At 39.0% G+C, this 23283-nt stretch overlaps 2 protein-coding genes across 10 annotated transcripts in view; one reads left to right on the top strand and one right to left on the bottom strand.

The window, feature by feature from the left end:
* The first annotated feature begins 179 nt into the window (after positions 1 to 179).
* LOC128699204 (protein Star-like) lies at positions 180 to 8616 on the top strand. The gene is made up of 3 exons (XM_053791802.2): positions 180 to 235; positions 4491 to 4801; positions 7544 to 8616. Exons 2-3 carry the CDS (start codon positions 4703 to 4705, stop codon positions 8420 to 8422), a joined length of 978 nt encoding a protein of 325 aa, XP_053647777.2. The 5' UTR covers positions 180 to 235; positions 4491 to 4702; the 3' UTR covers positions 8423 to 8616.
* Positions 8110 to 23283, bottom strand: part of LOC128699203 (HAUS augmin-like complex subunit 4) — a 47406-nt gene continuing 32232 nt past the window's right edge. For 8 of the 9 annotated variants that reach the window (XM_070096742.1, XM_070096741.1, XM_053791795.1 and 5 more), the window contains exon 9: positions 18604 to 19094. In XM_070096742.1, the coding sequence (XP_069952843.1) occupies positions 18851 to 19094 (244 nt within the window). In that variant the 3' untranslated portion in view covers positions 18604 to 18850. Of the gene's footprint in view, positions 8247 to 18603; positions 19095 to 23283 lie in introns of those variants that run through there. The other variant, XM_053791796.1, reaches the window with a different exon arrangement.

Below are 23283 nucleotides of genomic sequence, written 5' to 3'. Positions count from 1 at the left end.
GTGACATGCAGTCTAAATGACCTGGAGTAGTGACTGGTGGTATACAGGTGACATGCAGTCTAAATGACCTGGTGTAGTGACTGGTGGTGTACAGGTTACATGCAGTCGTAATGACTTGGTGTAGTGACTGGTGGTGTACAGGTGACATGCAGTCTTAATGACCTGGTGCAGTGACTGGTGGTAAACAGGTGACATGCAGTCTTAATGACCTGGTGTAGTGACTGGTGGTGTACAGGTGACATGCAGTCTTAATGACCTGGTGTAGTAGATAAGCTTTATACTTAATACTTTCACAAATTTTTCCATAATTTGACACACAATCAAAACCTATTGGAAAGTAACTGCCTTTATTACACAGCAACACAAGCCAGCACTATCCTAAACAATGCTAAAAGTCTATCAGTACTTAACTACAACATCAGGTCCTTAAGCAAACACTATGATGACCTCCTAGCACTCCTTGAATCACTAAAGACACCCTTCTCCTGCATTATTCTTACTGAGACCTGGCTTAAGCAGGACACAATAGATTTCTACCCTCTACCAGGATACACAGCAATCCACAAATGCAGACCATACCAAGTTGGGGGTGGTATTGCAATCTATTACTCTAACCAATTACCTTGTATTAGCACCACTTGCTTTAGTGATGAATATGGAGAATACATTTTTGCTAATTTTTCTGTAAAAAACCTTAAGACACCTATAACAATCGGTGCCATTTACCGGATACCCCACACAAACATCCCAAATTTCAGTGAGAAATTAAAGTCACTAATAACAAACAGACAAATGAATAAGCGCCACCTTCTCTTAGCTGGAGACTTCAACATCAACCTTGGCCTACTAGATGATCAGCCTGTAACTGATTTCATCAACAATATGAACAACACACTTCTCATACCAACAATAATAAACCAACCAGGCTCACTGAAACAAGTGCAACCATAATAGACCACATATGGACCAATATACTAGCCCCCCTTAAATCAGGGATAATCACAGATAGCACTACAGACCACCACCCTACCTTCCTCTTGACAAACATTAGTAAACCACCACTTGAATACAACAAAGTTTCATTTAGACTCCATGATGAGGCCTCAATAAGGAAGTTCAGAGCTGACCTAGAGACTGTTGACTGGCCTACAGAATTCTCCAAGGCCAATGGTACTGATGACTGGACAGACATTTTTCTTAACAAATTACTTAGACTATACAACAAACATTGTCCTATAAAAACGAAACAGATCACAAACAAACGGCTTGGTTGCCCATGGCTAACCAGCACCATTCTGAAATCCATTGATAAGAAACACCAATATGAAAAGCAATATAGACAGGGCTTAATACACAAAGATATTCTTAAACACTATTCATCAGTCCTCACCAAAGTAATAAAGAAAGCCAAACAACTATACTACTCCAGTAGATTCACTGACACAAGAGGAGATATAAAAAAGACCTGGAAAACACTCTCTCAGACTCTAGGGACCCACAAACTGAAAAAAAAAACAAGAATATTGTCCTAACTAAACCTAATGAAACACCACTACATCCCACTGACACAGCTAACAAGATAAACGACTTCTTCTCAACCATAGGTTCTAATCTCGCCAATAAAATCCCACGTACCAATGCCCATGCCGGGGACTACCTAGATGGGAATTTCCCAAATTCCTTCTATCTTGCTCCAACTGAGCCCACGGAAGTCACCGAGATTATAAAGTCACTTAAAAATAACTCAGGGAATCTGTCTCATGTCCCACCATTATTGTACAAGAGAGTGGCCCATGTCCTCTCGCATGCTATCTCATTACTTTTTAACAAGTCACTAGAAACTAGCACCTTCCCGAAACTACTCAAGACGGCAAGGGTTACACCAATACATAAAGGTGGTGACCCTACAAATTTAAACAACTATAGGCCAATACCAAACTTACCATTGCTATCCAAAATCTTTGAGAAACTCGTGCACAGGAGACTATATTCATTTTTAATGGCACAAAACATACTCAACCCCTGCCAATTTGGATTCAGGAAAAATAAAAGCACTAATGATGCAATCATAAAAATGCTAGATCTGCTTTACACAGCACTGGAAAATAAGGAATATCCACTAGGAATTTTTATTGACCTAAGAAAAGCTTTTGACACAGTAGACCACGGCATCCTACTCCACAAACTTGACCATTATGGTATAAAAGGCCATGCGCTTGCATATTTCAAATCTTACCTTACTAATAGGTATCAGTATGTCACCATTAAAGACACAGCATCAACAACACTGCCACTTGATACTGGAGTTCCGCAGGGAAGTGTCCTTGGTCCCCTGCTCTTCCTCATATACATCAATGATCTTCCAAACGTATCTCAACACCTGAACCCCATTCTCTTTGCTGACGACATGACTTATGTCATCTCTCACCCTAATCTGGCCACCCTCAACACCATTGTTAATGAGATGATCAAAATATCGACTTGGATGACAGCCAATAAACTTACGCTTAACATTGACAAAACCTACTACATTATGTTTGGTAGCAGAGCAGGAGATGCACAAATTAACATTAAGATCGACAACACTCTAATTGCCAGGCATAATGAGGGCAAATTCCTAGGCCTATACCTTGACAACAACCTGAACTTCAGCACCCATATCCAACACATAACCAAAAAAGTATCCAAAACGGTTGGGATCCTCTCCAAGATATGATACTACGTGCCGCAAACTGCCCTTCTCACACTATACCATTCACTTATATATCCATACCTCACCTATGCTATCTGTGCTTGGGGTTCAACTGCAGCAACACACCTAAAGCCAATAATAACCCAACAAAAAGCCGCAGTAAGAATAACCACTAAATCCCATCCCTGGCAACACCCCTCCCTCCCCCCACTCTTCATAGATCTAAACTTACTCCCTGTTCAGTACATCCACACTTACTACTGTGCAATCTACATCTACAGGACCTTAAATTCCAATATTAACCTTGACCTAAAATGCTTTCTTGATAGTTGTGACAGAACCCACAGGCACAACACCAGACACAAACTATGACATTCCCCGTGTCCGACTAAACCTTTACAAAAATTCAGTGTATGTCAAAGGCCCTAAAATCTGGAACACCGTACCTGAAAATTCTAAAACTGCAGACACATTCATCACCTTCAAAACTACCATCAGAAAACATCTTATCTCCCTGATACACCTTGTCAACTAATTACACGAATACCACCTGGTGGTTAACACTTACACTCACTCACCCATTTGACCATAAACAGAAATATCAATCTCAATCTCAAAATAATGAATCTTAACTAGTCATAAGTTGGCCTGTGATACTCCAATACTGAAACTATGTATAGTGCCAAAACAAAAGCATTCACATTTCTGAACTCACAAACTAGTATTTAGTCACTTAGCCATAATACCAACTTACCTCATAATTTTGTAATATTTTAAACTTAAGGTTTAATCTAAGTCTGCCCGAAATGCCTAGCCATGCTAGGTGTTCTAGTGGTACACTCTGTAATTATTATTTTACTACATGTAAACCACACAATAACCAAATTCTGTAAACTCAGCATTGTAATACTTATAGAGAATAAACTTTGAATTTGAATTTGAATAGAATGGCCAACATGGGTTTAGTTTCATATTTAATAAAGGTACCTGGATTATACTTTAAGGGTATTCCGCGGGTCAACGCCCCCTCTGCCCGGTCCATGACCAAGACTCGTGGTGGATTAGGGCCTGATCAACCAGGCTGTTACTGCTGGCCAAATGCAGACTTATGTATGAACTACAGCCCGACTGGTGAAGCACTGACTTTAGGTGTCTGTCCAACTCCCTCTTGAAGACAACCAGGAGTCTATTGGTAATACCCCTTATGTATGCTGGGAGGCAGCTGAACAGTCTTGGGCCCCTGACACTTATTGTGTTGTCTCCTAGCATACTCATGATGCCACTGCTTTTTATTGGGGGAATGTTGCACAGCCTGCTGAGTCTTTTGCTTTCTTGTGTAGATTTGGGATTAGTCCCTCTAGGATTTTCCAAGTGTATGTTATCATATTATCTTGCTTGTGTTCCAAGGAGTACTGGTCAAGGGTCTTCAGCTGTTTCCAATTTAAGGTACTTATACATGCAGTGAAAGTTCTTGGTATATTCTCCAGGTCTGCAATTTCACCTGCCTTGAAAGGGGTCGTTAGTGTACAGCAATATTCCAGCCTAGAAAGAACAAACTATTTGAAGAGAATCATTATGGGCTTGGTATCCCTAGTTTTGATGGTTCTCATCATTATCCAATACGTATATCATTTTCTTAGCAGATATGGTAGACACATTGTTGTGATCTTTGAAAGTGAGATTCTAAGACATTACCACTCCCAGGTCTTTTACATTAGTTTTTCGCTCTATTGTGTGATTGGAATTTTATATTTTGTTTTATAATCTACAAATAAAGGCTATTTTATTTATTCTACAGATGATTTGGTTGCAGAGGTCGACAGTCAATTATCTAAGAATTAAAGTGAACTGTCAACGAATCTAATGAAGCTAAGAACTTATTAAAGTGAACTTTCAAATATTTTAAATGAGCTATCACGTCATTTATGTGAAATAATTAAAGTGAACTCTAACAAGAACTCATAAAACTTTAATGGAAGCTGGACACTGAGAATATTATATGACTGAAGGATGCAGTGTGTTATGAGATCCATTATACTGCTTATGGTTGTTCTTGTCCTGGTTAGCAGTATGTTCTATATGTTCTTCAGTAATGGAAGACCCTTACAGGTGAGTCATTATCTCTATATAATTTTTTCTTATTAATTACCTATTTGTAGCAAAAAGCAATTGAGTGAATGATGGTGAATGAGTTTCCTCTTTTCTTGGGTCACCGGTGTGTTAAAGTAGATGTAAGATATCCCGGTATTGCATAACCCCAGCCCCTGTACCTCCATACAGACAATAAGAATAGTGCAGAGTGCGGCACAAGTTTCCAATGCAGTTAAATATTAGTATTGAAGATTTAAAGCAAACCAGAAGATGCACTAACAAGTTATCACATGGATAAATAATATCACAATATCTTCAACAGAAACTGCAAGACAGGGCAAACATAACTCTAAACTGTTTAATGCCTTCCTCTAAGAAACACCAGCATTGAAGCCAAACTGAAGCGGCTTCCTCTTGATATCTCAGAGTTCAATAGCTGTATTATGCACCCTTGACCCATGGTGTGGGCGATAGTTACCTCTGACCCATATGTGTGTTGTCTACCACCCACACCATGGGTATGTGGTAGCCACCACACACACTGTGGGCATGTGGTGACCACCATACATATCCGGAGTTTACTTGGAGGGTGTTCTGGGGACAACACCCCCACGGCCCAGTCCATAACCAGGCCTGATGGTGGATCAGGGCATGATGAACTAGGCTGTTACTGTTGGCCGCACCCAAACCAACGGTCAGGTACTGACTTTAGGTGCCTGTCCAGTGCCTTCTTGAAGACAGCCAGGGGTCTATTTGTAATCCCCCCTTATGTATGCTGAGAGACAGTTGAACAGTCTTGGGCCCCTGACACTTATTGTATCGTCTCTTAGTGTACTCGTGGCACCCTTACTTTCCATTGGGAGGGGATGCTGCTTCTCCTGCCCAGTCTTTTGCTTTCATAGGGAGTGATTTTCGTGTGCAAATTTGAGACTAGTTCCTCTAGATTTTCCAAGTGTATATTATCATGCATCTTTCTCGCCTGAGTTCCAGGAGTACAAATCAAGGAATTTCAACCATTCCCAGTAATTTAGGTGCTTTATCATACTTATACATGTAGTGAAAGTTCTCTATATATTCTCCAGGTTTGCAATTTCTCCTGCTTGGAGAGGGACCGTTAGTGTGCAGGAACATTCCAGCCTAGGACAGAATTTGCACATATTTGATTTCTGTTTGCTAGGATATTTTTTTTTTGTGGTTGTAGTTGTGGCATTGGGTGTGGCTGTGGGTTTGTGGCAATTATCATCCACACCATGAGTATGTGGTACACAAACTAACTTACTAATATCCTGGTCATAAGAGCCATCAGTTATTAAATGTTAAAATTGTTCTGAAGAGTTAGACTCAAATATATATAATGTAAGTTTATTTAGGTACAGGTAGGCATAAATACAGGTGCACATGTTGTCATATACAGTAGCATATTTAATTTATCCACCAAGATAACCCAAAGAAAATCAGAGTGAGTTATTTCCATTGATTAAAATTTCACACTATTTCACACATAAAAAATGGAAGTGGTTCACCTAGACACTTAACTTTCTCCAGTGTAGTCAAATTAAGAAGTAATTTTTTTTTAACAATTTAGCTGTGACACTAAGGCTTTTGGAAGTTATCAGAGCCATTCCAGGATGCTGGGGATGGGTTCAGTAACTTTGGTCACAGAGAACTTGATAGGTAAGACCCATGTGCAACAGTTGGGTGTCTTTAGTGTTGAAACGTTTTGCCTACACAGTAGGCTTCTTCAGTCAAATACAAAAGCAGCAGGTGTAGTAGTGAAATGAAGATGATGTAATCAGTCCATCAACCTTGGGGAAATAGTATTCTAGGTGGTCAGTCCTTCAGTTCCGTGAAGCTGAACTCTTCTCCAGGCTGAGGGACTGACCATCTCAAATACTTTTTCTCCAAGGTTGATGGACTAATTACATCATCTTTATTTCACTACTACACCTGCTGCCTCTGTATTTGACTGAAGAAGCCTACTGTGTAGGCAAAACATTTCAACACTAAAGACACCCAACTGCTGTACATGTGACTTACTTATCAACTTGTCTGTGTTTTATACTATTTCAAGATAGGGAGCTTTTCCCTACCACCTAGTGCTGGAACTTTGAAACTGATCAGATAAGGACTTCTCGTGTTATGAGGGAAATAAGAACGAAAAGTTACCTGGAGTATACCTGGAGGGTATTCCAGGGGTCAACGCCCCTGCGGCCCAGTCCATGACCAGGCCAATTTGTAAGGCAAAAAATCAGGCAACCCCTTAAAGATTTTTCTTCAGGAACAACTAAAGAGTAAGAGAACTATACCGGTGGAGTCCACTTTGAAGTACTTATTTTATATATTTTTTATTTCTTATTCTATAGTAACCGTATGATCCATAAGGTTTTAATGCTCACTAAGTAGCATAATAATGGCATCAAGTCATACCTGCTAGTGAAAGTAATTGTGTATGAAATTTGCAAATTTAAACTGTAGATAAAATTAACATTTATTATTAAACTTTAAACAAAACGCTAAACTATCTAGACGAGTACAAATAGAAAGCGCATCTGTCTTGCTCTCAGTAGACAGAGGATCAAGCCTTCACCACGTTTGTCTTGCTCTGGATGGCCCACATGGGTTTAGCACTTAACATTAAGAAATATCGCAGAGAGCTAAACCCAGCAGGCCATTCAGCACTAAGAGTTAACTTAAAATATAACTTCGCATGAAGTCTAGTAATAATGAACATTGACAACAATTTTACTTTCCTTTTTTCAGGTTGGGTCAAGGATGGAGAGAGACTTATGGTACAGGTTATCAGGTCCTGTATCAGCCAGGGACCCACACCTGCTGGAAGTCCTTAGGAGAGACTTCTTAGTCCCTCCCTCTCTCTTACCTTACAATTTCTCCAACAGTCTTCAAGATCAGATAGGCAAACAAGATTTCACGTGGCCTTGGATACACAGGCATCTACAAGAAATGTTTGGTGACCAGCGTGGAGGGTTCTTTGTGGAGGCCGGGGCGCTGAACGGTGTTTATCTCTCAAATACACTTTGGCTGGAGACTTCCTTGGAATGGACAGGTCTTCTGGTGGAACCAGACAAGGAAAGCTACAAAGCTCTCAGCTTCAAGCACCGTAAAGCTTGGAGCTCGAACACTTGCCTTTCCTCTGAGCCATACCCAAAGAAAACCATCATAGTTTCCCATTACGTGTTGGAGAGGAACTCGTTTGATAAGGCTTACTGGTGGTCGTTCCGCGGTCACAGTCATGAACTGCGGCAGAGTTACCCAAACAAACTTCACACTGAGAAAACGATGGAGAAAAGCTTTTCGTCTGTTCAGTGCTTCCCTCTGCTCTCCTACCTGTTGGCCCTGAACGTCTCTACTGTTGACCTCCTCTCATTGGACGTTCAAGGCACAGAGGCACTCATCCTGGACTCCTTCTTCAACACCAGCAGCGTCTCCGTCAGGGTCATAGTAGCTGAGGATGAGGAAGGTACGTTCAGTCACTCACACATGGAGAAGATGGGATACATCCTGGTGGCCTCACTGACAGACCACATTTATGTTAAGAAAGGAGACCAAATACTCACCAGGGCAGTTGTCAAGGAGTGGACTGCCAAACTGAAGACAGACCGTAAGACCCCACAGAACTAATATTCCATACCGGAAATCAACCGGGTGACGTCACTCAAACAAGCCCACCACCTGTGACCTCACAAAAGAACACTGCCAGTGACCTTGTAAACACAAGACTAATGAAACAAATGAGACCCTCAAGTCATATCTATGTTAAGGTGTGATCAATATTAATTACAAAAATTTCAGAACCGTCTTTAATGTGTTTCTCTTACATTTTATATATAGTATATATATATATATATATTTTTTTTTTTTCAACAAGTCGGCCGTCTCCCACCGAGGCAGGGTGACCCAAAAAAGAAAGAAAATCCCCAAAAAGAAAATACTTTCATCATCATTCAACACTTTCACCACACTCACACATTATCACTGTTTTTGCAGAGGTGCTCAGAATACACCAGTTTAGAAGCATACACATATAAAGATACACAACATATCCCTCCAAACTGCTAATATCCCAAACCCCTCCTTTAAAGTGCAGGCATTGTACTTCCCATTTCCAGGACTCAAGTCCGACTATATGAAAATAACCGGTTTCCCTGAATCCCTTCACTAAATATTACCCTGCTCACACAACAACAGATCGTCAGGTCCCAAGTATCATTCGTCTCCATTCACTCCTATCTAACATGCTCATGCACGCTTACTGGAAATCCAAGCCCCTCACCCACAAAACCTCCTTTACCCCCTCTTTCCAACCCTATTGAGGACGACCCCTACCCCTCTTTCCTTCTCCTATAGATTTATATGCTTTCCATGTCATTCTACTTTGATCCATTCTCTCTAAATGACCAAACCACCTCAACAACCCCTCTTCTGCCCTCTCTGACTAATGCTTTTATTAACTCCACACCTTCTCCTAATTTCCTTCCTACACTCCGAATTTTCTGCATAATATTTACACACACACATACATACATACATACATACATATATATATATATATATATATATATATATATATATATATATATATATATATATATATATATATATAGATTGAGAGAGAGAGAGAGAGAGAGAGAGAGAGAGAGAGAGAGAGAGAGAGAGAGAGAGAGAGAGAGAGAGAGAGAGAGAGAGAGAGAGAGAGAGAGAGAGAGAGAGAGAGAGAGAGAGAGAGAGAGAGAGAGAGAGAGAGAGAGAGAGAGAGAGAGAGAGAGAGAGAGAGAGAGAGAGAGAGAGAGAGAGAGAGAGAGAGAGAGAGAGAGAGAGAGAGAGAGAGAGAGAGAGAGAGAGAGAGAGAGAGAGAGAGAGAGAGAGAGAGAGAGAGAGAGAGAGAGAGAGAGAGAGAGAGAGAGAGAGAGAGAGAGAGAGAGAGAGAGAGAGAGAGAGAGAGAGAGAGAGAGAGAGAGAGAGAGAGAGAGAGAGAGAGAGAGAGAGAGAGAGAGAGAGAGAGAGAGAGAGAGAGAGAGAGAGAGAGAGAGATAGGTAATAGAAAGGTGAGAGTGGTGAGAGAGTGCAAAAGGAGAGCAGATGATAGAGTGGGAGAGGCACTGTCAAGAAATTTTAATGAAAATAAGAAAAAAATTTGGAGCGAGTTAAACAAGTTAAGAAAGCCTAGGGAAAGTATGGATTTGTCAGTTAAAAACAGAGTAGGGGAGTTAGTAGATGGGGAGATGGAGGTATTAGGTAGATGGCGAGAATATTTTAAGGAACTTTTAAATGTTAAGGAAGAAAGGGAGGCGTAATTTCATGCACTGGCCAGGAGGTATACCATCTTTTAGGAGTGAAGAAGAGCAGAATGTAACGTGGGGAGGTACGCGAGGCACACGTAGAATGAAAGGGGTAAAGCAGCTGGAACTGATGGGATCATGACAGAAATGTTAAAAGCAGGGGGATATAGTGTTGGAGTGGTTGGTACTTTGTTTAATAAATGTATGAAATAGGGGAAGGTACCTAGGATTGGCGGAGAGACATGTATAGTCCCTTTATATAAAGGGAAAGGGGACAAAAGAGATTGTAAAAATTATAGAGGAATAAGTTTACTGAGTATACCAGGAAAAGTATACGGGTAGGGATATAATTGAAAGAATTAGAGGTAAGACAGAATGTAGGATTATGATGAGCAGGGAGGCTTCAGAGTGGGTAGGGGATGTGTAGATCAAGTGTTTACATTGAAGCATATATGTGAACAGTATTTAGATAAAGGTAGGGAAGTTTTTATTGCATTTATGGATTTAGAAAAGGCATATGATAGAGTGGATAGAGGAGCAATGTGGCAGATGTTGCAAGTATATGGAATAGGTGGTAAGTTACTAAATGCTGTAAAGAGTTTTTATGAGGATAGTGATGCTAAGGTTAGGGGTGTGTAGAAGAGAGGGAGAATACTTCCGGTAAAAGTAGGTCTTAGACAGGGATGTGTAATGTCACCATGGTTGTTTAATATATTTATAGATGGGGTTGTAAAAGAAGTAAATGCTAGGTGTTCGTAGAAAGGTGGGATTAAATTATGGGGAATCAAATTCAAAATGGGAATTGACACAGTTACTTTTGCTGATGATACTGTGCTTATGGGAGATTCTAAAGAAAAATTGCAAAGGTTAGTGGATGAGTTTGAGAATGTGTAAAGGTAGAAAGTTGAAAGTGAATATAGAAAAGAGTAAGGTGATGAGGGTATCAAATGATTTAGATAAAGAAAAAATTGGATATCAAATTGGGGAGGAGTATGGAAGAAGTAAATGTTTTCAGATACTTGGGAGTTGACTTGGTCATGGATGGATTTATGAAGGATGAGGTTAATCATAGAATTGATGAGGGAAAAAAGGTGAGTGAATGCGTTGAGGTATATGTGGAGTCAAAAACGTTATCTATGGAGGCAAAGAAGGGAATGTATGAAAGTATAGTAGTACCAACACTCTTTATATGGATGTGAAGCTTGGGTGGTAAAATGCAGCAGTGAGGAGACGGTTGGAGGCAGTGGAGACGTCCCTGTCTAAGGGCAATGTGTGGTAAATATTATGCAGAAAATTCGAGTGTGGAAATTAGGAGAAGGTGTGGAGTTAATAAAAGCATTAGTCAGAGGGCAGAAGAGGGGTTGTTGAGGTGGTATGGTCATTTAGAATGATATATATATATATATATATATATATATATATATATATATATATATATATATATATATATATATATATATATATATATATATATATATATATATATATATATATATATATATATATATATATATATATATATATATATATATATATATATATATATATATATATATATATATATATATATATATATATATATATATATATATATATATATATATATATATATATATATATATATATATATATATATATATATATATATATATATATATATATATATATATATATATATATATATATATATATATATATATATATATATATATATATATATATATATATATATATATATATATATATATATATATATATATATATATATATATATAAGAACAAGAAAATTGTCAAAGTGGGAAGTCTGAATGTGCGTGGATGTTGTGCAGATGATAAGAAAGAGATGATTGTGGATGTTATGAATGAGAAGAAGCTGGATGTCCTGGCTTTAAGTGAAACAAAGCTGAAGGGGGTGGGAGAGTTTCAGTGGAGAGGAATAAATGGGATTAGGTCAGGGGTTTCAAATAGAGTTAGAGCTAAAGAAGGAGTAGCAATAATGTTGAAGGATAAGCTATGGGAGGAAAAGAGGGATTATAAATGTATTAATTCAAGGATTATGTGGAGTAAAATAAAGATTGGATGTGAAAAGTGGGTTATAATAAGCGTGTATGCACCTGGAGAAGAGAGAAGTGTAGAGGAGAGACAGAGATTTTGGGAAATGTTGAGTGAATGCGTGGGGAGTTTTAAATCAAGTGTGAGAGTAATGGTGGTTGGGGATTTCAATGCTAAAGTGGGTAAAAATGTTATGGAGGGAGTAGTAGGTAAATTTGGGGTGCCAGGGGTAAATGTAAATGGGGAGCCTTTAATTGAGCTATGTGTAGAAAGAAATTTGGTAATAAGTAATACATATTTTATGAAAAAGAGGATAAATAAATATACAAGGTATGATGTAGCACGTAATGAAAGTAGTTTATTAGATTATGTATTGGTGGATAAAAGGTTGATGGGTAGGCTCCAGGATGTACATGTTTATAGAGGGGCAACTGATATATCGGATCATTATTTAGTTGTAGCTACAGTTAGAGTAAGAGGTAGATGGGAAAAGAGGAAGGTGGCAACAACAAGTAAGAGGGAGGTGAAAGTGTATAAACTAAGGGAGGAGGAAGTTCGGGTGAGATATAAGCGACTATTGGCAGAAAGGTGGGCTAGTGCAAAGATGAGTAGTGGGGGGGTTGAAGAGGTTTGGAATAGTTTTAAAAATGCAATATTAGAATGTGGGGCAGAAGTTTGTGGTTATAGGAGGGTGGGAGCAGGAGGAAAGAGGAGTGATTGGTGGAATGATGAAGTAAAGGGTGTGATAAAAGAGAAAAAGGTAGCTTATGAGAGGTTTTTACAAAGCAGAAGTGCTATAAGAAGAGCAGAGTATATGGAGAGTAAAAGAAAGGTAAAGAGAGTGGTGAGAGAGTGCAAAAGGAGAGCAGATGATAGAGTGGGAGAGGCACTGTCAAGAAATTTTAATGAAAATAAGAAAAAATTTTGGAGTGAGTTAAACAAGTTAAGAAAGCCTAGGGAAAATATGGATTTGTCAGTTAAAAACAGAGTAGGGGAGTTAGTAGATGGGGAGATGGAGGTATTGGGTAGATGGCGAGAATATTTTGAGGAACTTTTAAATGTTAAGGAAGAAATAGAGGCAGTAATTTCATGCACTGGTCAGGGAGGTATACCATCTTTTAGGAGTGAAGAAGAGCAGAATGTAAGTGTGGGGGAGGTACGTGAGGCATTACGTAAAATGAAAGGGGGTAAAGCAGCTGGAACTGATGGGATCATGACAGAAATGTTAAAAGCAGGGGGGGATATAGTGTTGGAGTGGTTGGTACTTTTGTTTAATAAATGTATGAAAGAGGGGAAGGTACCTAGGGATTGGCGGAGAGCATGTATAGTCCCTTTATATAAAGGGAAAGGGGACAAAAGAGACTGTAAAAATTATAGAGGAATAAGCTTACTGAGTATACCAGGGAAAGTGTACGGTAGGGTTATAATTGAAAGAATTAGAGGTAAGACAGAATGTAGGATTGCGGATGAGCAAGGAGGTTTCAGAGTGGGTAGGGGATGTGTAGATCAAGTGTTTACATTGAAGCATATATGTGAACAGTATTTAGATAAAGGTAGGGAAGTTTTTATTGCATTTATGGATTTAGAAAAGGCATATGATAGAGTGGATAGAGGAGCAATGTGGCAGATGTTGCAAGTATATGGAATAGGTGGTAAGTTATTAAATGCTGTAAAGAGTTTTTATGAGGATAGTGAGGCTCAGGTTAGGGTGTGTAGAAGAGAGGGAGACTACTTCCCGGTAAAAGTAGGTCTTAGACAGGGATGTGTAATGTCACCATGGTTGTTTAATATATTTATAGATGGGGTTGTAAAGGAAGTAAATGCTAGGGTGTTCGGGAGAGGGGTGGGATTAAATTTTGGGGAATCAAATTCAAAATGGGAATTGACACAGTTACTTTTTGCTGATGATACTGTGCTTATGGGAGATTCTAAAGAAAAATTGGAAAGGTTAGTGGATGAGTTTGGGAATGTGTGTAAAGGTAGAAAGTTGAAAGTGAATATAGAAAAGAGTAAGGTGATGAGGGTGTCAAATGATTTAGATAAAGAAAAATTGGATATCAAATTGGGGAGGAGGAGTATGGAAGAAGTGAATGTTTTCAGATACTTGGGAGTTGACGTGTCGGCAGATGGATTTATGAAGGATGAGGTTAATCATAGAATTGATGAGGGAAAAAAGGTGAGTGGTGCGTTGAGGTATATGTGGAGTCAAAAAACGTTATCTATGGAGGCAAAGAAGGGAATGTATGAAAGTATAGTAGTACCAACACTCTTATATGGGTGTGAAGCTTGGGTGGTAAATGCAGCAGCGAGGAGACGGTTGGAGGCAGTGGAGATGTCCTGTTTAAGGTCAATGTGTGGTGTAAATATTATGCAGAAAATTCGGAGTGTGGAAATTAGGAGAAGGTGTGGAGTTAATAAAAGTACTAGTCAGAGGGCAGAAGAGGGGTTGTTGAGGTGGTTTGATCATTTAGAGAGAATGGATCAAAGTAGAATGACATGGAAAGCATATAAATCTATAGGGGAAGGAAGGCGGGGTAGGGGTCGTCCTCGAAAGGGTTGGAGAGAGGGGGTAAAGGAGGTTTTGTGGGCAAGGGGCTTGGACTTCCAGCAAGCGTGCGTGAGCGTGTTAGATAGGAGTGAATGGAGACGAATGGTACTTGGGACCTGACGATCTGTTGGAGTGTGAGCAGGGTAATATTTAGTGAAGGGATTCAGGGAAACCGGTTATTTTCATATAGTCGGACTTGAGTCCTGGAAATGGGAAGTACAATGCCTGCACTTTAAAGGAGGGGTTTGGGATATTGGCAGTTTGGAGGGATATGTTGTGTATCTTTAAATGTGTATGCTTCTAGACTGTTGTATTCTGAGCACCTCTGCAAAAACAGTGATAATGTGCGAGTGTGGTGAAAGTGTTGAATGATGATGAAAGTATTTTCTTTTTGGGGATTTTCTTTCTTTTTTGGGTCACCCTGCCTCGGTGGGAGACGGCCGACTTGTTGAAAAAAAAATATATATAAATACACACACATACAGAGGAAGAATTCTGTTCCACTTCCCCATGGAGATATATATATATTTAGGTAGTAGGTTGGTAGACAGCAGTCACCCAGGGAGGTACTACCGTCCTGCCAAGTGAGTGTAAAACAAAAGCCTGTAATTGTTTTACATGATGGTAGGATTGCTGGTGTCTTTTGTCTGTCTCATAAACATGCAAGATTTCAGGTGTCTTGCTACTTCTACTTACACTTAGGTCACACTACACATACATGTACAAGCATATATATACACACATCTCTGGGTTTTCTTCTATTTTCTTTCTAGTTCTTGTTCTTGTTTATTTCCTCTTATTTCCATGGGGAAGCGGAACAGAATTCTTCCTCCATAAGCCATGTGTGTCATAAGAGGCAACTAAAATGCCGGGAGCAAGGGGCTAGTATATATTACTAAATTTAAAAGGCAAAACTTTCGTTTTTCCTTTTTGGCCACCCCGCCTCGGTGGGATACGGCTGGTACGTTGAAAGAAATATATATATATATATATTTTTTTTAACAAGTCGGCCGTCTCCCACCAAGGCAGGGTGACCCAAAAAGAAAGAAAATCCCCAAAAAGAAAATACTTTCATCATCATTCAACACTTTCACCTCACTCACACATAATCAATGTTTTTGCAGAGGTGCTCAGAATACAACAGTTTAGAAGTATATACGTATAAAGATGCACAACATATCCCTCCAAACTGCCAATATCCCAAAACCCCTTGTTTAAAGTGCAGGCATTGTACTTCCCATTTCCAGGACTCAAGTCTGGCTATATAAAATAAATGGTTTCCTTGAATCCCTTCTCTAAATATTCCCATGTTCACACTCCAACAGCTCGTCCGGTCCCAAATACTATTCGTCTCCATTCACTCCTATCTAACACGGTCATGCACGCTTGCTGGAAGTCCAACCCCCTCGCCCACAAAACCTCCTTTACCCCCTCCCTCCAACCTTTTCGAGGACGACCCCTACCCCGCCTTCCTTCCCCTACATATTTATACGCTCAAGTTGTTCATACTGTGGTAAAATCTTCACAAAAGTATGTAGTATGAAATGTGAATGAACCAGAATGGGACAGGTATTAATATGCATTCACATTTGTTTACGCTCTTGGTGTCTCTTGTTTACGATGGCATCTAAGGGTAGCTGTTAGAAATGATTAAACTCAGTGAACAAGGTATGTTAATGTAACATTTTTTTTTTTTTAACAGCAGTTTCCCACCAAGGCATGGTGACCCCCCCCCCCAAAAAAAAAAAACTTTCATAATCATTGAACACTTTCACCATCACTCGTACATAATTACTGTCTTTGCAGAGGCGCTCAGATACAACAGTTTAGATGTCCCTCCAAACTGCCAATACCCGAAACCCTTCCTTTAACCCTTTCAGGGTCCAAGGCCCAAATCTGGAGTCACGCACCAGTGTCCAAGAATTTTCAAAAAAAAAATTTGTTATTTTTTCTTATGAAATCGTAGAGAATCTTTTTGTGAAGGTAATAAAACAAAAAGTACGAAATTTGGTGGAAAATTGACGAAATTATGCTCTCGCGAATTTTGATGTGTCAGCGATATTTACGAATCGGCGATTTTGCCGACTTTGACTCCCATTTTAGGCCAATTACATTATTCCAATCAACCAAATTCTTAGGTATTTCACTAGTATTACTTCTATTCTATCGATTGAGCACAAGAAATTGCCAAGTCAACTGTTTCAACTACAAAATAAAGTGATTGGAAATTGGTAATTTGGCCAATTTAACACAAAGTTCAAAATATTCCAATTTCAAAATAGGGTCCAGAATGAACAATGTAGGCATTCCTGGCACTAAACTAACATTTCCTCTGTTCATTAGTTATGTTTTGAGGCTTTACAAATAAATTCCATTTTGATTTTTTATTCACATAATGAATTTTTATTCACACCAAAAAATAGAAGATTTACTGTTATGCAATACTGTAATAATTGTATAAATATCATCACCATATTTGTGAATGTATATTAGACCCACCAGCTGACGTGTATTAGACGTGTGAGGTCGTTTGTTTACTCTTGAATATCGGCAAAAATTTAACATTTCTGCTACTTTGAGCTCAGTTTCAAGCCATTTCCAGTGCTAACCAATCAAAATCATCTCTATTTCTGTAATATGTCTTCCATTCTATCAAATGAGACCAAGAAATCGCAAATACAACTATAAAAAACATACGAAAAAACACTGCAAAGTTGCTGTTTTAATCGAAAAATCATGATTTCATTTTTTTTCTCTCATTATACACAGTGTGCTGCAGGATCTGTTTTATGTGGTGCACACATACCACATAGATGTATTCTCTCATATCTAGGCCCAAATGTACCACTCACAGTTTATCAGAGTGAGCTGAGCTCATGGCGTAGATCTACGGTTTGGACCCTGAACGTAAAGCCGTAGATCTACGGGACGGACCCTGAAAGGGTTAAAGTGCAGGCATTGTATTTCCCACTTCCAGGACTGAAGTCCAGCTAACCGGTTTCCGTGAATCCCTTCACAAAATATTACCCTGCTCACACTCCAACAGCTCATCAGTTCCCAAAAACCAATCGTCCCCATTCATTCCTATCTAACATGCTCATGCACGCTGGCTGGAAGTCCAAGCCCCTTGCCCACAAAACCTCCTTTACCCTCTCCCTCCAATCTTTTTGAGGACGACCCCTATCCCAACTTCCTTCCCCTACAGATTTATACACTCTCCAAATCATTCTACTTTTTTCCATTCTCTAAATGACCACACCACCTCCTAATTTCCACACTTTGAATTCTCTGCATATTAACACCACACATTGCCCTTAGACATGACATCACCTCCAGCCTCCTCCTTGCTGCAGCATTTCCAACCCATGCTTCACACCCATATAAGAGTGTTGGTACCACTATACTATTGTACAGTCCCTTCTTTGCCTCCATGGATAATGTTTTTTGTCTTCACATATACCTCAACACACCACTCACCTTTTTTCCTTCATCAATTGTATGGCTAACCTCATCCTTCATAAACTCACCCATGTTAATTGCTCTGGGTACCCTAAATTTAAGTAGTATATTTCATGTAGGTGTGGGAGCTACCACACCTGATTTTCTACGATAAATACTCACCTCTCACCCTACATTAAGACTACACATTTTAAATGTAAGTAATGAGTATACTATATGTGTATTTTACTTTTTTATTGTTTTTTGATGCCTAGTTCTATTGCTAACTTAATATATAATAGTGTAAACTTGTTATATGCATTTACAAGTGGAAAAAAAGGGCCACCCACTTTACAGTGGCAGCCTGGAACCTAACCTGCCATGTAAGTGGGGCCCTACTGTATACATGGAAAATGAGTTTATTAGAAAAAGATTTTTCTCTATCAATCAAGAAATTTTCTACCTCAAAAGTTTGAAAACACAAATGCAATATATTTTTATTTTCACGTTATTTAGAACAGACATTATTTTGTTACAATTATAGTTGTAATATTTTAAGAAATAAATACAAAATTCTTTTTATGCCATTATATAATACAAGCAAGAAGCCCAAGTGTAGGTGTCCAGACTCAATTTGTTACTGTACATGACATTCACATTTATGATACACTAGTCACTAAATTCTCTCACATAATTGAGAAAGTCAATAGGGCTTCCTTTTTCTTCAGTACCTTAATGAGAGCACTCTTCCATTGATTTTTTAGTGAAGTTTATGTCTTGCTGTAGTTTTGAGTATTCTTCTAACAATTCCTGGTACCTCGAGTCGAGTCCACTGTAGCTGCTTAATTTATGCTGAAGAAGGGCCAAGGTCTTTTGAGCTCTTTCTTTACGGTCCTCCAGATGAGCCTGAATAAGCTTCAGTGCTGGAACTGACTGGCTGTTGTAGGTGTCAACCATTATCTCTAATTGCATACACCTGGAAAATATTCATTGATTATACACTATTATGGAGATATACACATCATATTGTAATTTTTTTTTTATTTTTTTATTAACACATTGGCCAATTCCCACCAAGGCAGGGTGGCCCAAAAAAGAAAAACATTCATCAATCATTCACTCCATCACTGTCTTGACAGAGGCGTGCTTAACACTACAGTTATAAAACTGCAACATTAACACCCCTCCTTCAGAGTGTAGACACTGTACTTCCCATCTTCGGCCTGCCGGTTTCCCTGAATCCCTTCGTAAATGTTACTTTGCTCACACTCCAACAGCACATCAAGTATTAAGAACCATTTGTCTCCATTCACTCCTATGAAATATGCTCACGCATGCTTGCTCGAAGTCCAAGCCCCTCGCACACAAAACCTCCTTTACCCCTTCCCTCCAACCCTTCCTAGGCCGATCCCTACCTCACCTTCCCTCCACTACAGATTTATACACTCGAAGTCAATCTGTTTTGTTCCATTCTCTCTACATGTCTGAACCACCTCAACAACCCCTCCTCAGCCTCTGGATAATAATTTTGGTAATCCCATACCTTCTCCTAATTTCCAAACTATAAATTTTCTGCATTATATTCACACCACACATTGCCACAGGTGTACTGTGGCAATGTATAACATTGCCACATCATATTGTAAATGTTTATATATTTTATTGAGATTTATGTGCCACATTATTATTGTTCATAAATTCTACAAAGATTTACACATTATATTGTTGAATTAGACACATGTGCAACTCTTGGGTATCTTTATTGAGGAAACGTTTCGCCACACAGTGGCTTCATCAGTCCATACAAAGGAGAAACTTGAAGAACAGGAGGAGAATGAGGTAATCCGTCCCTCAGCCTTAAGTCGATGTGGTCAGTCCATCAATCTTGAATAGAATACGGCATATGAGCGGAGAAGCAGCTTATAAACCGTAGACAGGTGAGGGGCAGCAGTCGTAGGTGGTGTCACATTTGTCCAATGTGGAAGTAGGTCGTGCCCAAGGGTTAGGCAAGTGAAGAATTCCCAAGTATTAAGATCCCAAGAAGTTGCAGTGTCTGACAGGATTGTAGATGAATGGTTCAGAGAACCAGCATGTTGTTGAATTAGACACATGTGCAACTCTTGGGTATCTTTATTGAGGAAACATTTCACCACACAGTGGCTTCATCAGTCAATACAAAGGAGAAACTTGAAGAACAGGAGGAGAATGAGGTAATCAGTCCCTCAGCCTTGAGTCGATGTGGTCAGTCCATCAATCTTGAATAGAATACGGCATATGAGCGGAGAAGCTGCTTGTAAACCGTAGACAGGTGAGGGGCAGCAGTCGTAGGTGGTGGCAGAAGTTGGTCGTGCCCAAGGGTTAGGCAAGTGAAGAATTCCCAAGTATTAAGATCCCAACCCTTGGGCACGACCTACTTCCACATTGGACAAATGTGACACCACCTATGACTGCTGCCCCTCACCTGTCTACGGTTTATAAGCTGCTTCTCCGCTCATATGCCATATTCTATTCAAGATTGATGGACTGACCACATCGACTCAAGGCTGAGGGACTGATTACCTCATTCTCCTCCTGTTCTTCAAGTTTCTCCTTTGTATGGACTGATGAAGCCACTGTGTGGCAAAACGTTTCCTCAATAAAGATACCCAAGAGTTGCACATGTGTCTAATTCAACAACATGTCGGTTCTCTGAACCATTCATCTACAACACATTATATTATCTAGGTTATACTCTACAGAGCAAATATAGAGACCTAGCCTCAGTAAATAAAGTTTTAAGGAAATATACCAGGATTTCTCCTTGAGGCTGTTTGAATATTCTACTTCTCTACTTTATTATAGAAGAAATCACAGGTTTTAACCCTTAAACTGTCCATACACAGATCAGTGTTCATGTGCGTAGCGCTCCAAACGTAGGTCTACTTTTTTTGTTCCATACCTGGAGTTCCGGGGGTCAACGCCCCCGCGGCCTGGTCTGTGACCAGGCCTCATGCTTTCAAATGAAGAAAATAAAGGTCAGAGTGCTACACATGTGAACTTGGATCTATGTTTGGACAGTAAGAGTTAAAGGCTACATTGCCAATACACTATTTTTTTTTAACCACTCTAGTTGTCTTCTACCAGGGAAGGTGATCCAACAATGGAAAAACTGACAGTCATTTATTCAAAGCTGTCTTGCTAGGAGTGTGCAACTTATAGTTCAAATGATCCTCTGATCTGCATCATTCAGACCTATTTCACAGTGACTTGCTTCATTATTAATACTTAGCAACTGTTTGTTGAATGTATGGATCTAGAAAAGGCATATGATAGGGGGATAGAGTAGCTTTAAAGCAGATTTAAATGTATGGAATAGATGGGTAGTAGGTAACTAAAAGCAGTAAACAGTTGAGAAAGAGGCTTAGGTTAAACTATGTGGGAGAGGGATTATTTTCCAATAAAAGTAAGCATAAGACAAGGGCACACAGTACCATGAGAGTTGTTTAACACTTTCATTGTTGTGACCAGTGAAAAAAAATCTGAAATGGTGGAGAATGTATTTCTGAATGTAATGACACCACAAATGCAAAGTTTTATGAAAAACTTACAGAATTACACATGTGCAAAGTTGGCAGTCCGGGAGCAATTTATGCAATGGTGATTTTGACCACTGATTCATATGTTAAGCTAGTTCCATTGCTCAATTTAACCAAATTCCTAGCTATTTCAGTAGAATGCCTTCTGTTCTACAGAAGTCGATAATTTGCCCAAAGTTACACAAATTTCAATTTGCAGAGTCCAAAGTAGGCGATCCAGTCACTAAGTAACCTTTCCTCTGTTTATTAATCACATCTCCTGGCCACTTCTATATAACACTTTCTCACCATTTTGAATCCATCATCGCACACAAAAAATCAAAGTTTTATCCTATTTCTCAGATAATAAAATATAATGAAGAATGATTGGTCATGGTTTAGGCCATCCCTATAATTAACCCCTTGAGGGTCCACACCCCCAATCTGGAAAGTGTCCATAGGGTCCAATAATTTTCAAAAAAAAAAAAAAAAAAAAATTTTCTTTGAAATGGTAGAGAATCTTTCTGAAGGTAATAAAACAAGAAGTATGAAATTTGATGGAAAATTGATGAAATCATGCTTTCACAAATTTTGATGTCAGTGATATTTATGCATCGATGATTTTGCCCACATTGAATCCTATTTTAGGCCAATTACTTTATTCCAGCAGACTAAATTATTAACAATTTAACTAGTATGCCTTCCAGTTTGTCAAATGAACACAAGAAACTGCCCAATCAACTATTTCAACTACCCAATGAAGTGATCAGAAATAGGTAAGGCCAATTTCACACAAATTTCAAAATGTGCTGATTTCAAAATAGGGTCCAGAATAAACAAAGCAGGTATTCCTGGCACTAAAATAACATTTCCTCTGTTCATTACTCATGTTCCCGGACCTCTTTTATATCACACTTTCTTTCCATTTTGAATTTTTATTCACAAAGAATATTCATTCATATAAATAAGAAAATAAGAGTGAGATTAACAAGTTAAGGAAGCCTAGAGAACAAATGGATTTGTCAGTTAAAAATAGGAGAGGAGAGTTATTAAATGGAGAGTTAAAGGTATTGGCAAGATGGAGGGAATATTTTGAGGAATTGTTAAATGTTGATGAAGATAGGGAAGCTGTGATTTCGTGTATAGGGCAAGGAGTTTACCTGGAGACCTGGAGGAGGAATAACATCTTGTAGGAGTGAGGAAGAGCCAGTTGTGAGTGTGGGGGAAGTTCATGAGGCAGTAGGTAAAATGAAAGGGGGTAAGGCAGCCGGGATTGATGGGATAAAGATAGAAATGTTAAAAGCAGGTGGGGATATAGTTTTGGAGTGGTTGGTGCAATTATTTAATAAATGTATGGAAGAGGGTAAGGTACCTAGGGATTGGCAGAGAGCATGCATAGTTCCTTTGTATAAAGGCAAAGGGGACAAAAGAGAGTGCAAAAATTATAGGGGGATAAGTCTGTTGAGTATACATGGTAAAGTGTATGGTAGAGTTATTATTGAAAGAATTAAAAGTAAGACTGAGAATAGGATAGCAGATGAACAAGGAGGCTTTAGGAAAGGTAGGGGGTGTGTGGACCAGGTGTTTACAGTGAAACATATAAGTGAACAG

Source organism: Cherax quadricarinatus, chromosome 54 (assembly GCF_038502225.1).
Source record: "Cherax quadricarinatus isolate ZL_2023a chromosome 54, ASM3850222v1, whole genome shotgun sequence".
Classification (NCBI taxonomy): Eukaryota; Metazoa; Arthropoda; class Malacostraca; order Decapoda; family Parastacidae; genus Cherax; species Cherax quadricarinatus.
The sequence above is the reverse complement of the archived record's forward strand: the minus strand, read 5'-3'. Positions and strand labels throughout refer to the sequence as shown.